This window comes from Ranitomeya imitator, chromosome 9, assembly GCF_032444005.1.
Source record: "Ranitomeya imitator isolate aRanImi1 chromosome 9, aRanImi1.pri, whole genome shotgun sequence".
Lineage (NCBI taxonomy): Eukaryota > Metazoa > Chordata > Amphibia > Anura > Dendrobatidae > Ranitomeya > Ranitomeya imitator.
The window spans coordinates 84238815-84253925 of NC_091290.1; the positions used below are offsets into that span (position 1 = coordinate 84238815).

The 15111-nt window shown below is 43.3% G+C and overlaps 1 protein-coding gene across 5 annotated transcripts in view; it reads right to left on the minus strand.

Annotated features, from left to right (window-relative positions):
• Positions 1 to 15111, minus strand: part of WT1 (WT1 transcription factor) — a 150930-nt gene that overhangs the window by 126429 nt on the left and 9390 nt on the right. For 4 of the 5 annotated variants that reach the window (XM_069740544.1, XM_069740545.1, XM_069740541.1 and 1 more), the window contains exon 3: positions 13764 to 13866. In XM_069740544.1, coding sequence (XP_069596645.1) covers positions 13764 to 13866 — 103 coding nt within the window. Of the gene's footprint in view, positions 1 to 2721; positions 2725 to 13763; positions 13867 to 15111 lie in introns of all 5 variants that reach the window. The other variant, XM_069740543.1, reaches the window with a different exon arrangement.

The window sequence follows — 15111 nt, forward strand, 5'->3', positions numbered from 1 at the left end:
TTGATTTTTCTTTAATATATTTTCTGATCTCTATGAAATTTATATTATTGATTGTTGTTTTTCCCCATATGGTACTCTGCACACCCCGTTCCCCACATATATATATATGTATATATTTTTATATATATATATATATATTCAGATATTGTGTTAGGAGTCGAGTTTCCTCTGCTGCACAGGGGGAATCTCGATCCGTCTCCGCTGCGGTCTCCCATTCTCCTCCAGCCGCAGTGGAGCCTGCTCAGCAGGGACGTCGATCCCAGCGTCTCGCTCAGTCTGACTCTGTGAGAAGAGTTAATGCTGCTTCTCCAGCTTCTGCCTGTAAAGCCTATACTGGTCAGCAGCGAGTGGACTTCTCTGGGACTAAGTCCTTGTCTGCGCACACTGAGCATGCCCAGGGCAAGATCTCCCGTTGGAGATCGAGGGTCATGTGCTCAGACTCTGCAGCGCATTCTATTGGTCCTCTTGGCAGGTCTTGGAAGGGCAAAGTTTCTGTGGCCGCTTCCTGTCCTGCAACTATATAAACTGCGCATGACCGCACGGCCATGCGCTAGTGTACAATTTAATACGTGTGTTTGTTGTGAGTGCAAGTCGTTCTTTAAATACCCCTACCCTATTGTATGATTGTTCGCGTATGGAGTATGGCTGCTATCTAGCGCCCGACTTATCACTCAACGTGTCACACACGTGTCAGCGTCTACTGCTGTGACCGCCAGTGCGGTGCCACGCGCCAGTGTGCGCTTCCTGACCCACGTCTGGGTGCTTAGTGGTGCCTGCCAGCACGGCACAGTTCGCACTTCGGTGCCTTAATTATATATTTCCTTACACACCCAGTAGCGGTATAGTGCCAGCAAGGGTCTAATCGGACTACAATCCCTGTTGGGGTTTAGTTCGCTGACCACTTGCTCGCGCTCTATGTGCGGTACCGCGGTCCTGTGACGCAACAGGATCGCTTTCTTCACGCTGGGTGAGGTTTAACCCACGCGTGTATACTTTTGAATACCGCCATATTGTCTGTCATTTCCTAGCAGCAGGTTTCACCTGCACGGTGGACCCCGGACTGCGAACGCATCTATATCATCTCTCTTGGTGCGTTCCGCCAGTCCTAACATTACACTAGCGCCAGGGTCTGGCTAGTGATGACAGACAAACAGCAATCTCTGCGGCATATCCAGCAGCTGGAGGGTAGGTTGGCGGCTCTCGAGAGCGCGACCTCAGCTGTGGATGTTACTGCAGTAGCTGTACAGGCTGCCAGCGTGGCTGCAGCTACTATGTCCATTGCCACCCCTGTTCCGACATTATCTCGCCTCCCGCTGCCAGAAAATTATTCTGGTGATAGCAAGTTTTGTAGGGGATTTGTGAGTCAGTGCTCTATTCACCTCGAGCTCCTGGCTACACGTTTTCCCACAGAGCGGGCTAAGGTGGGATTTATTCTGTCTCTATTGTCGGACAGGGCGTTGGAATGGGCTACGCCGCTGTGGGAGCGTGGCGATCATGTGGTGCAGAGTGCTCCGCTGTTTCTGAGCGCTCTGAAACAGGTCTTTTTAGGACCTCAAGTCACCCATGATACTGCGCTCCAATTGCTGGCATTAACTCAGGGTGAGTCCTTGGTCAGTCATTTTGCCGTCCAATTCCGCACCTTAGCATCTGAGCTGGATTGGTCGGATAAAGCTCTTATCCCCATATTTTGGAGGGGCTTGGCTGACCACGTAATGGACGCTCTGGCCACTAGGGAGATTCCTGCCACACTGGAGGAGTTAATAACTGTCTCCACTCGAATTGACCTCCGTTTTAACGAGCGGAGGTTAGAGCGAGCCCAGTGTAGGCAGAGGTTTCGGCTGGCTCCTACTTTCGCCAAACCTCTGGAATTTCCGGTCCTGGTTCCTGAGTCACATGAGGCCAGGGAAGTGTCACAAGCAGGATCTAAGTCCCGGACCGCTTGTGCACTCAGGGTCTGTCATGTTTGCCAGCAGTCAGGACATTTAGCCACCAGATGTCCTCAGCGGTCGAGGAAACGTCAGCGTCTAGTGGTAGTAGGTGGAGGTACACTAGACACGGCGACGTTTGCCTCTAAGTTGTCCTTTAAGGGGACAATTACTATTGGCTCATTCTCCCACTCGGTAGAGCTCTGCGTGGATTCTGGGGCGGAGGGCAATTTTATGTCTTCTGCCTTTGCCCAACGTCACGCAATACCCCTGGTTATGCTTGCTCAACCAGTAACGGTGCGAGTGGTGAATGGGTCGACATTGCCCTCACAGATAACACACCAGACCATCCCTTTTACTCTGTCCATGTCGCCATCTCATCAGGAGATAATTTCTCTGCTCGTCATTCCGGAAGGAATTGATGAGGTCCTGTTGGGAATACCTTGGCTACGGTACCACTCTCCTCATATCGAGTGGTCCTCAGGCAGAATTCTGGGTTGGGGTGAATCTTGTGGGGGTAGGTGTCAGAGGGAGTACGTTCAGGTTGCTACTACTGTGGTACCCGCAGATCTATCCTCTCTCCCCAAGCAGTATTGGTCTTATGCAGACGTGTTCTCCAAAAAGGCGGCGGAGGTCCTTCCGCCTCATCGCCCCTATGACTGTCCTATTGATCTCTTGCCTGGTGCTGAGCCTCCCCGGGGTCGAGTTTATCCGCTATCTCTCCCGGAGACGGAGGCAATGTCACAGTACATCCAGGAAAATCTGGCAAGAGGATTCATTAGGAAGTCAGTGTCACCTGCTGGGGCAGGGTTCTTCTTCGTGCAGAAGAAGAATGGGGAATTGCGCCCATGCATAGACTACAGGGGTCTTAACGCCATCACCGTTAAGAATAAGTATCCTTTGCCCTTGATATCTGAGTTATTCGATAGACTTCGGGGAGCAAGGGTATTTACCAAATTAGATTTGCGGGGTGCTTACAACCTGATTCGCATCCGTGAGGGGGACAAATGGAAGACGGCCTTTAACACCAGGGATGGGCACTATGAATATCTGGTGATGCCCTTCGGGCTCTGTAATGCCCCAGCCGTTTTCCAAGACTTTGTGAACGATATCTTCCGGGATATGCTTTCCACCTCGGTCGTAGTCTATCTGGATGATATTCTTATCTACTCTCCAGATATTGACTCCCACCGGAGAGATGTTTGCAAAGTCTTCGACCTCCTACGGGCAAACTTCCTCTATGCCAAATTGGAGAAGTGTATGTTTGAGCAGGAGTCTTTACCTTTCCTGGGCCACATCATCTCGGCCCAGGGATTGGCTATGGATCCTGCCAAACTACAGGCAGTGATGGACTGGCAGGAACCCCATTCTCTGAAAGCGGTGCAGCGCTTTATGGGGTTCATAAATTACTATCGTCAGTTCATCCCCCACTTCTCAACCCTGGTAGCTCCCTTGGTATCCCTCACCAAGAAGGGAGCGAATCCTAAATCGTGGTCCGAAGAGGTCTCCAAGGCCTTCACTTCTATTAAGTCCCACTTTGCTAGCGCTCCCATCTTGCATCGTCCCGATGTGGATAAGCCATTCCTAATGGAGGTGGATGCCTCTTCCGTTGGTGCAGGAGCAGTCCTCTATCAAAAGGATGCTCAAGGTCGGAAGCATCCATGCTTCTTCTTCTCAAAAACCTTCTCACTAGCGGAGAGAAATTACTCCATCGGGGATAGGGAGTTGCTGGCAATGAAGTTGGCCTTTTCGGAATGGAGACATCTCTTGGAGGGTGCTCGGTTCCCATTCCAAGTCTTCACAGACCACAAGAATTTGGTCTATTTACAGACAGCCCAGCGGCTGAATTCTCGTCAGGCCAGATGGTCCTTGTTTTTCTCCCACTTCCACTTCACTCTACATTATCTCGCCGGGGAGAAGAACATTCGTGCTGACGCTCTCTCTCGCTCCCTGGTGTCAACTGAGGAGGAGGAGGACGAGCCTCGGCTCATTGTCCCTTCAGAGAGTCTGAGAACCGTAGCTCCGGTTTCGCTTGAGTCTGTGCCTCCGGGCAAGACTTTTGTCCCCATCAATTTGCGTCCGGAGGTTCTCTCGTGGGCTCATTCGTCCAGAGTGGGTGGACACTTTGGGGCAAAGAGGACATCTGAGTTGTTGGCGAGAATGTATTGGTGGCCACATATGGTTCGTGACGTTGGAGACTACGTTCGGGCATGTGTCTCTTGTGCCAAAAATAAGTCTCTCCGTCAACGGCCAGCTGGGTTGTTATACCCTCTGCCGGTGGCAGACAGGCCCTGGGAGATGGTCGGGATGGACTTTGTGGTGGGTTTGCCCAAGTCACGTGGCTGTACTGTCATTTGGGTTATCACCGACCATTTTTCTAAAATGGTGCATTTGGTGCCGCTTCCCCGGCTACCTTCTGCACGGGCCTTGGCAGCATTGTTTGTTAAACACATCTTCCGTCTTCACGGTATGCCAGACAAAATTGTCAGTGACCGGGGTCCCCAGTTTGCGTCTCGGTTCTGGAGAGAGCTTTGTCGCCTTCTCAGTATCGAGTTGAATCTCTCTTCGGCATATCATCCCGAGACGAATGGGTTGGTGGAGAGAGCCAACCAGACCTTGGTCACATATCTGCGACATTTTGTCTCTGCTAAACAAGATGACTGGGCATCTTTGCTACCGTGGGCGGAGTTTGCTCTTAACAATGCTGTAGCTGATTCCACTGGACAGACCCCATTCCTCCTTAACTATGGTCAGCATCCGCGGGTACCTGTGCCCATGCCCGTGTCTTCCGCCGATTCCAGGGTGGCAGACTGGGCTGTGGAGGCACGGGACATTTGGGATCGCACTCAGGATGCCATTCGGGCTTCCAAGGAGAGAATGAGGTCCTCCGCCAATGTTCATCGGCGCCCCGCTCCGACCTTTGCTCCTGGCGACTTGGTGTGGCTCTCCGCCCGTAACATCAGGCTGCGAGTTGAGTCCACTAAGTTTGCGCCTCGCTACTTGGGTCCCTTCAAGGTTCTCGAACAGGTTAATGCTGTGGTCTACCGCCTGGCTCTTCCTCCACGCTTGGGTATCACCGACACCTTTCATGTGTCCCTCTTGAAACCCGTATACATGTCCCGGTTTTCCGAGTCATCTGCCGGGACATCGGGTTCGTCTATGGACGATTACGAGGTGAACGCTATTTTGGGGTGTAAGGTGGTACGCGGCAAAAAGTTCTATCTGGTGGATTGGAAGGGTTATGGTCCAGAGAACAGGTCATGGGAGCCTGCTGAAAACATTCGGGCCCCACAGCTCATTGCTGCCTTCGAACGTAGCGAGGCCCAAGGAGGGGGGGGCCCTAGGAAGGGGGGTAATGTTAGGAGTCGAGTTTCCTTTGCTGCACAGGGGGAATCTCGATCCGTCTCCGCTGCGGTCTCCCATTCTCCTCCAGCCGCAGTGGAGCCTGCTCAGCAGGGACGTTGATCCCAGCGTCTCGCTCAGTCTGACTCTGTGAGAAGAGTTACTGCTGCTTCTCCAGCTTCTGCCTGTAAAGCCTATACTGGTCAGCAGCGAGTGGACTTCTCTGGGACTAAGTCCTTGTCTGCGCACACTGAGCATGCCCAGGGCAAGATCTCCCGTTGGAGATCGAGGGTCATGTGCTCAGACTCTGCAGCGCATTCTATTGGTCCTCTTGGCAGGTCTTGGAAGGGCAAAGTTTCTGTGGCCGCTTCCTGTCCTGCAACTATATAAACTGCGCATGACCGCACGGCCATGCGCTAGTGTACAATTTAATACGTGTGTTTGTTGTGAGTGCAAGTCGTTCTTTAAATACCCCTACCCTATTGTATGATTGTTCGCGTATGGAGTATGGCTGCTATCTAGTGCCCGACTTATCACTCAACGTGTCACACACGTGTCAGCGTCTACTGCTGTGACCGCCAGTGCGGTGCCACGCGCCAGTGTGCGCTTCCTGACCCACGTCTGGGTGCTTAGTGGTGCCTGCCAGCACGGCACAGTTCGCACTTCGGTGCCTTAATTATATTATTCCTTTCACACCCAGTAGCGGTGTAGTGCCAGCAAGGGTCTAATCGGACTACAATCCCTGTTGGGGTTTAGTTCGCTGACCACTTGCTCACGCTCTATGTGCGGTACCGCGGTCCTGTGACGCAACAGGATCGCTTTCTTCACGCTGGGTGAGGTTTAACCCACGCGTGTATACTTTTGAATACCGCCATATTGTCTGTCATTTCCTAGCAGCAGGTTTCACCTGCACGGTGGACCCCGGACTGCGAACGCATCTATATCATCTCTCTTGGTGCGTTCCGCCAGTCCTAACATATTGTTTCTTAATTGTTTTTGTTATCATGTTTTTCTGATTAATAAAGTTATTATATTACCTTGTTTGAACACATTTGTGGGTTGCACTCAAATGACATCTGAGGTCAGTCCAGTGTTTACCATGGACTCACTGACTTCCATGGCTGAGTACAAGCCCCAAATATCAGATAAAACTCGATATTGGGCGATAAGGGCTTGAGCAGGTGACTGTATTTTTGCACATGTCCGATTTTTTTCTTGGACAGAGGCTGGATCACATTCGGCCATGCAAGTCAGTTTTTTTCTCCATCTTCTCCTCATCCAAGATGATTGGATCACAATATGCTGACACTCGGATCAGAGTTTCATCAGAGTGTGCTTTGCATGACCCTTACTTGTACCAACTACGGATGAATTCACATTGCATGGAGCCATCTGAAAATTCAAGCACAGTCATGGGCTCATGGCTTTATGTTATTGTGTAAAAATAGTTTCCATTCAGTTCTGTCTAAAAATAATCTGTTACCAAACCCCTTCAAGCACATTTCTTCTCTACTGCTAAATGCGTAGAAAGATTGAATTGGATTAATGTACTTTGGAGAAGAATGAAAGGAAACCGAGTCCAAGTGAAAAAGAGAGACTTTAAAGGAACTCAGTAGTAGATCATTCTGAGTTTGTTTTGGCCTGCAGAGTAAGGATGACGAGTTCTTGACCCCTGCAGTGGATGAAGCTTTAATCTACACTGCAACTCCCCCAATCTGTAGACCCTGGAGGTGAGACTCTTGAGGCTGGGACTGCATGTTCACTGTCCGAGAGGCCAGCAACGGGCTAGGTTCAGCAACTGAAAGTTAAGTGTATAGATAGCAGAATACTTGGCTACAAATCATAATAGTGGTTATGAACAATAATTACTATTATTATTATTAATAACCAATTTATATACAATGCAACTTTAGTAGGATACATATAAAAGTACTACACATAGGGTGCATGCATTAAGCATCATGATAGGTAAAGTTTTAGTCTATCATTTTCTCCAGTGAGTGATGAAGCCTTTTTAAGGCTGAGTTTACATGAGTCCATTGCATCCAACTCAGTATTTTTAGCCTAATGTCACAAAGTGGATCAGAACGTAAGGCAAATCTAAAGCAAAATTGCATGAGTTGCTTTTAGGCTTTTTTCGCATTAACTCCCTGGTGTTAGGGCCAGGATCCCATTATAACATGAAACGTTATGATCTTTCTTTAAAGATGTAGCTCGCAGGAGATTGGAGTGCTCTTCAATCTGGGCCATTTCAGCAGGTAGTGACTGCCCTTTTTATCGCAATGTATGGCACAGAAAATTTATGACAGGAGCAGTAAAGGATTCAACTGTACATCCACTTTAAGCAAGAGGTTAACTTTGAAAGAATAATTCTGCTCAGTGAAAAATGTTAATGTCTCTAAAAGCTGTCTGATTTAGAAAACTCCTATCCATATCACCTTTGAGTGAATAAAATACAGAATCTTCTCTGAACAAGACCAACCCCATCCCATCAGTCACAGTGCAGAACCAATATAAGAACAGCTTCCACTGTGGAGAACCACATGGGTATAACAACCCAGGCAAAGGCAGAGCAACTGCAAAGGGACCCAGCAGCTGAAAGACCTATTTCCACTGTTAAAATAGCCTCCATGACAAGTAAAAAGGCATTATTTAGGGAGAGAGTTGCAAGACTATTTTAGAATGTAGAGCACGGAATGTCCAAATGGGGACAGATCAACCACCATTGGTCAGGATGATCATAACCCTTCTATTTCTTGACCTTAGTCATCGCTGACAATGGTCATTGCAGATGGGGTCCTGTAAGTTCCGTTCTGGATCTTCATTGTTACTTGTTAAACTTATGGAGTCCTATGCAATACACATATGGTCATGGGTTTCAATTGGCACCAAATAATGGTTAATCTTCCGAAAAAATTTCAGAACAAAACAGTTTAGAATTTTGATTGGTAACTTGTATACTGTCCTTAATTCACCTACACTCATTTTTTCTCATATTCCCTGCTATTCTCTGATGTCCTTAGACACTGATCATCTTTAGTAAAGGTCACTCTATGCATTCATGAAATGCACTATGGCTGATAATGTAGAGCCCAATACACTGCACCATTCCCTACAACCAATGAATGAGGAATATGGTGGTTCAGACTCCACGCTGCCAAAGGTTCAAAGATATGATCACACACAACGGTGAAGCATGGATGCGGTTAATTTTCAACGCATCTCAAAGTTTCCAAACTTCTTCATCAGGAGACCCAAACCTTGGGCAGCACGGACCCTGAACTACCATATTCCTCATTGAAACGTGTCTCCTTGGTGGTCCTGCTGCAGCTTCACATGCTTCTATAGGAGTTGTAACTGTCACAACCCTATCAGGTGAACAGATCTATAATATTTTACACCACTTGGTTATCAGATGAGACCCTATTTGTGATTTTTTGTCTCTCTAGTTTTACCATTTGATTCCTTACAGCCAAACATTTTGAATGCATGTGATTACCACCTGATATCATTTTATATTGGTATGACATGGATCAGTACAAGTGCATACATAGACGAGAAGTAGTCCGCACCTTCTAGGGGAACCGGGAGAGTGGGGACCCAGTCTTGGTTGGTCCCAATCTCTTTATAATTAGGTAACAAGCATTTGTGAAAACTGGACTTGGATATTGACGTTGTCATTTCCCTACCCCAACTGCTCTCGCCAAGTAATCATTAAACACCAGAAATGTAAAAAACAAATGCTTTGTCCATCCTAAGGCATTATTAGAGTAAAGTTCTGGAAAAAAAAATTTCCTTCTACACATGAGACCTATTATTTCACATCATGTATTACTGAAGAAAGAAAATGTAGGAAAAGATCTCATGCCAAGACAGAATGCATCAATATTTATTGGATATGGAGTCATCTTAGGGGAAATATGACTTAATTTTCCCCACTGGTTTTATGGTGCAGTTTGTACCAGTCACCAGACAAGTCTTATCAGAGTGATACAGGACTGTATCCAAGTTCACCGAGAGTTGAGAAATGATTTCCTATTCACTGCTGAAATTGTTAGGAAAGGGAATGTGATACTTTAAGTGTGTCTTGAACCTGCACTATATCTTTCCTGCTCCTACAAAAAGGTGGAAATTCTTCAGCGTTAATTATGATTAAAAGCTGTTCAATAATATTTGGTGAAACTGAAATTCACCAGCAAACACAGCAAAGTCCATTAAAGTCCAATTCATTTAAATGTCTAAATTGTTAATCACTATAGAAAACACAGACAAGTAGCTAAGACTATGGCACAGACAACTATTGCAGTTAAGAAACGTTCAGGCAACCTTTATTATTGGGCTCTGTTTAATTTGGAAGAGTACGAAAGAGCTCTGGGGTAATGTAAAACCAACTGTACATTTCTGATATGAAAAGTCAAAATTTTGAAAAAAAAGTCAGCATTCAGAATTACAACTCCAGAATTCTGAGAGTAAAATCCATGTTTTGTGAAGAGGCCTAAATAAAATTACACAAACTTGTCAGATTTCTAAATTGATTAAGACCAATCTCTGGATGAAAAGTTTGAAAACAGTCTAAAATCATTCTAAGGTGGCTAGCATGTATAAAATCATTCTATTAATTTAAAAAATCTGAGTATTTTTACCAAATACTTTAGTTTTAGTTGTTCTCTGAGGGCTTCTTTGTAGGCTTCTTTGTATAGATGCCCTGTCAGCAATGCCCCGCGTGGTAAAGACCATAACAATTAACATATTAGGTGCACATCTCTCCTCAACTGTATGGCAGATTTAATAAAAAACAATACTCGGCGAACGGCAAAAACTGGACATCTTTTGCCTTAAGGATGGAAAATGGACAATTGTTCTAGCAACATAATTTAATTAGGAACAAAGTTGTGCCATGACTTTCGGGTATTATCATGCCACATTTGTCACAAAAAGTAACATGGGAGCATAAAGAGAAAGGATGAGGAGACAAAAGTACCAACTATATCTAGAAAGACACATTTTTCAGTTTACAGATTTACTTATAGCATTACAACATCTCAGTCCAGTTTAAAGCTTGTGTCTCACTAAGGCTACTTTCACACTAGCGTCGTACGAAGCACATCGCAATGCGTCGTTTGGGAGAAAAAACACATCCTGCAAAGTTGTCTGCAGGATGCGTTTTTTCCCCATAGACTAACATTAGCGACGCATTGCGACGGTGCGAGGGTTGCGTCGTGTTGTGACGGACTGTCGGAACAAAAAACCGTTGCTTGCAACATTTTTTTTGTGCGTCGTGTCTGCCATTTCCGACCGCGCATGCGCGGCCGGAACTCCGCCCCCTCCTCCCCGCAACTCACAATGGGGCAGCGGATGCGTTGTAATAATGCAACCGCTGCCCCCGTTGTGCTGCGTTGTCACAGGATGTGTCGGTACGTCGGCCCGACGCACTGCGACGGGCCGACACCGACGCTAGTGTGAAAGTAGCCTAAGCAGATCACCTGCAGGCAACTTTAGCCTATTAACATACAGCATCGCCTGTCGCTCATTCATACATTCAGGCATTCCAAAATAGTATCATATTTCTCTCAAATTAATTTTGGTCTCTTGTGTGTGTGTACAGAGGGAATTATGATCTTATGATTACGCCATAGTAAGGTTGTGTCTGGCCACATTGCAAGTAACAAAAACTGTATAGGTTTGGGTGCCTTGTAATATATTGTGGTTTTTGCCGCATTAATGATTGACTAACATAGATGTATATCATGGTATAAGCCTTATGGGCGGCTTGGATAGTTAGTTATATATTCATGCACACTGGCACTTTAAAATAGGACATCTTTCTCTGAGGCAATTCATTGACATATTACCTATAAATTGGTCTAATAACAATTATGGAATAAGTTATTTTGTGACTTACCTTACTATCTATTATAAGCCTGTCATTGCTTAGACATCTGTGCCGTCACATAAAACCAGTTATTGGATTAGGAGGCATTCTTTACATTTTGAAATTGTATATGTTGAATGATGAATTTTTTGTATTCATTTGTTATAAATAAATTTATGTTTGAACTGAATATTCTGTGGCCTGTTTAATAGCATGGGAGGCCTCTTTTGTGAACTTTTGTGTTGAATGTGTTCTTTGGAGATTTGATTATCGGACTAATATGTATAAAAGGGATTGTAAATTACAGGGATTGTGTGTTTGCAGTCACAATATCTCCTATTTCACCCTCTATGATCACCATTAATTTTCAGAATCCTGCCGTTTTTATATCCAGTTCAGCATGAATTTATTTGTCACATGCACTGACACTTCATTTTTGGAAGGAAATAAATGTTAATTTTAATGGAAGACCCTCACAAATCATTATATAGTCTATTTGAACCTGGCACTAATATTTTGTCATCCATATTTTGGTCAAAGCGTCAAATAGGAGGAGTCTGCTGAACATTATGTCTGACCGAGCACACAGTGACCCTGTCTGCTTCGTTAAAGCCAATGGCCCTGTCAGAAGATATGCCCAAATCCCATTTTTTCAGGGCTTCAGATTTAAATGCCAATGGAGACCCAGAGGTACAGTACAGACCAAAAGTTTGGACACACATTCTCATTTAAAGATGTTTCTGTATTCTCATGACTGTGAAAATTGTACATTCACACTGAAGGCATCAAAACTATGAATTAACACATGTGGAATTATATACTTAACAAAAAAGTGTGAATGAACTGAAAATATGTCTTATATTCTAGGTTCTAAGCATCTCTGGGAACTCCTTCAAGATTGTTGGAAGACCATTCCCGGTGACTGCCTCTTGAAGCTCATCAAGAGAATGCCAAGAGTGTGCAAAGCAGTCATCAAAGCAAAAGGTGGCTACTTTGAAGAACCTAGAATATAAGACATATTTTCAGTTGTTTCACACTTTTTTGTTAAGTATATAATTCCACATGTGTTAATTCATAGTTTTGATGCCTTCAGTGTGAATTTACAATTATCATAGTCATGAAAATACAGAAAAATCTTTAGATGAGAAGGTGTGTCCAAACTTTTGGTCTGTACTGTATATTAAGAGAAATGGAAGGGGTTGTATCAGATTACAAAACAGCACCCCTTTTGTTGTCCATTGGCTAATTCTCATTTTGCAGGGAAGCCCCATTCAGGGAAAATGAGCTGAGTGGCAATACCAGGCATGACTAATGGCTAAGGTTGGTGCCCAGCTCAGAGATAGAACCTAAGAAAGTATGGAGATCATCTTGTATTCCAAGTGCATCAATTACTACGCATTCTTCCACACATCCTGAGAGTCATATGAGGGACCATTGCAAGCAGTGCCCACGTGCAGACTGGTTTGTGAACATACAAGAATTAGAAAAAGTAGAACGAGAGAGACAATATAGTCCTCCAACACCAATAAACTTAAATGTAAAGAAATTTTATTCAAACACAAAGTTTTTAAGAACAATTAAAAATAGGAAATGTCAGTAAACCATACATGTGATGGAGAAAACGCAAACGCTGGACATTCAGCAATTAGATTATGCCTTGAATAGGGCGGTGTATACATATAGGGTATGCCACATATAGGAAACCACAAACCAATATAAATCAAGGTATGAATAAAACTAAATACAGGACATAAAGTGCAGAGTGCACAGATGGTTGAATTCATTCATGTGGCTATAATATATCCAAAGGCATAAAGCAACACACATTAAGTAAATACCATTATTACTATAGTATCAGGCTAAATGCACCCTTCTGAGGAAGACACAAGATCGAAACGCACGTTAAGGGTTACGCTGGACCTGCACTTATATAGGGTAATTATAATAACTTTGGGTATTTTATGTCTGATATTTTCATTCTTATATTTGGGTACCTCAAAGTTATGGTGTGCACATTATTGGTCACTTAGCCTGATACTATAGTAATAATGGTATTTAATTAATGTGTGTTGCTTTATGCCTTTGGATATATTATAGCCACATTGATTCAACCATCTGTGCACTCTGCACTTTATGTCGTGTATTTAGTTTTATTCATACCTTGATTTATATTGGTTTGTGGTTTCCTATATGTGGCATACCCTATATGTATGCACCGCCCTATTCAAGGCATAATCTAATTACTTAATGTCCAGCGTTTGCGTTTTCTCCATCACATGTATGGTTTACTGGCATTTCCTATTTTTAATTGTTCTTAAAAACTTTGTATTTGAATAAAATTTATTTATATGTAAGTTTATTGGTGTTGGAGGACTTTGTTGTCTCTCTCGTTCCATTGGTTTGTGAACATAGTTGTGGCAGTTTTCTCAGACACTAATAATTGGGTTGTACAATCGGCAACAGCTGTCAAACAAAGCTGTAACATCTAAAGAACAGTTGTATGACATATCCAGAACCATGGCAAGGATTCAGGGATGTCACTACTAATACACACGTGTCACAAGTGCTGTTGATGACCATCTAATCTGTTACACAGTGGAGATTTAGACATCTGAGGAACATACCTGTTGTATGGTGATCTGAGCAGGAGGGCCTGGCTGCCGGTGCAGCTGTCAGTAGGGGTATGGCAGCCATACACTGGAGGAGGTACAGAATACTGCTGCTCCCCTGCAGGGAAATGAGAGCCAATTTACAAACACCACCCTGACATGTCATCAGCTACATCAATTACCCTCATGTTCTCCATGCACAGTTCTCATGTAAATCACATGTGGAATGCATTAAGTCCCAGAGACTGATAGATTGGACTGCTCTAAACAATGGCACCGCACAACCATAGGTACTGTCGTTTTCTAATATTATGTGAATTGTATCTAAACTTCAGAATTGCAGCTCAACTATCTGCAAATGAGGTGGATGGATAGGTAATAGATAGATAGATAGATAGATAGATAGATAGATAGATAGATAGATAGATAGATAGAAGATAGATAGATAGATGATAGATAGATAGATAGATAGATAGATAGATAGATAGATAGATAGATAGATAGATAGATAGATAGATAGAAGATAGATAGATAGATGATAGATAGATAGATAGATAGATAGAGATAGATAGATAGATAGATAGATAGATAGATAGATAGATAGATAGATAGATAGATAGATAGATAGAAGATAGATAGATAGATGATAGATAGATAGATAGATAGATAGATAGATAGATAGATAGATAGATAGATGATAGATAGATAGATACAGTAGATAATCGATGATAGATAATAAATACATAGATAGATAATAGATAATGGATAATAGATAGATACCTGTAGACGATAGATAGATAGATAGATAGATAGATAGATAGATAGATAGATAGATAGATAGATAGATAGATAGATAGATACAGTAGATAGATAGATAGATAGATAGATAGATAGATAGATATAGATAATAGATAGAGATAGATAATAGATAGATAGATAGATAGATAATAGATAGATAGATAGATAGATAGATAGATAGATAGATAGATATAGATAATAGATAGAGATAGATAATAGATAGATAGATAGATAGATAGATAGATAGATAGATAATAGATAGATAGATAGATAGATAGATAGATATAGATAATAGATAGAGATAGATAATAGATAGATAGATAGATAGATAGATAGATAGATAGATAGATAGATAGATAATAGATAGATATTAGATAGATAGATAGATAGATAGATAGATAGATAATAGATAGATAGATAGATAGATAGATAGATAATATATAGAAGATAGATAGATAGATAGATAGATAATAGATAGATAGATAGATAATAGATAGATAGATAGATAATAGATAGATAGATAGAAAAAGTAAAAAACAAAATAGTAGGAAAAATAGCTAAAATA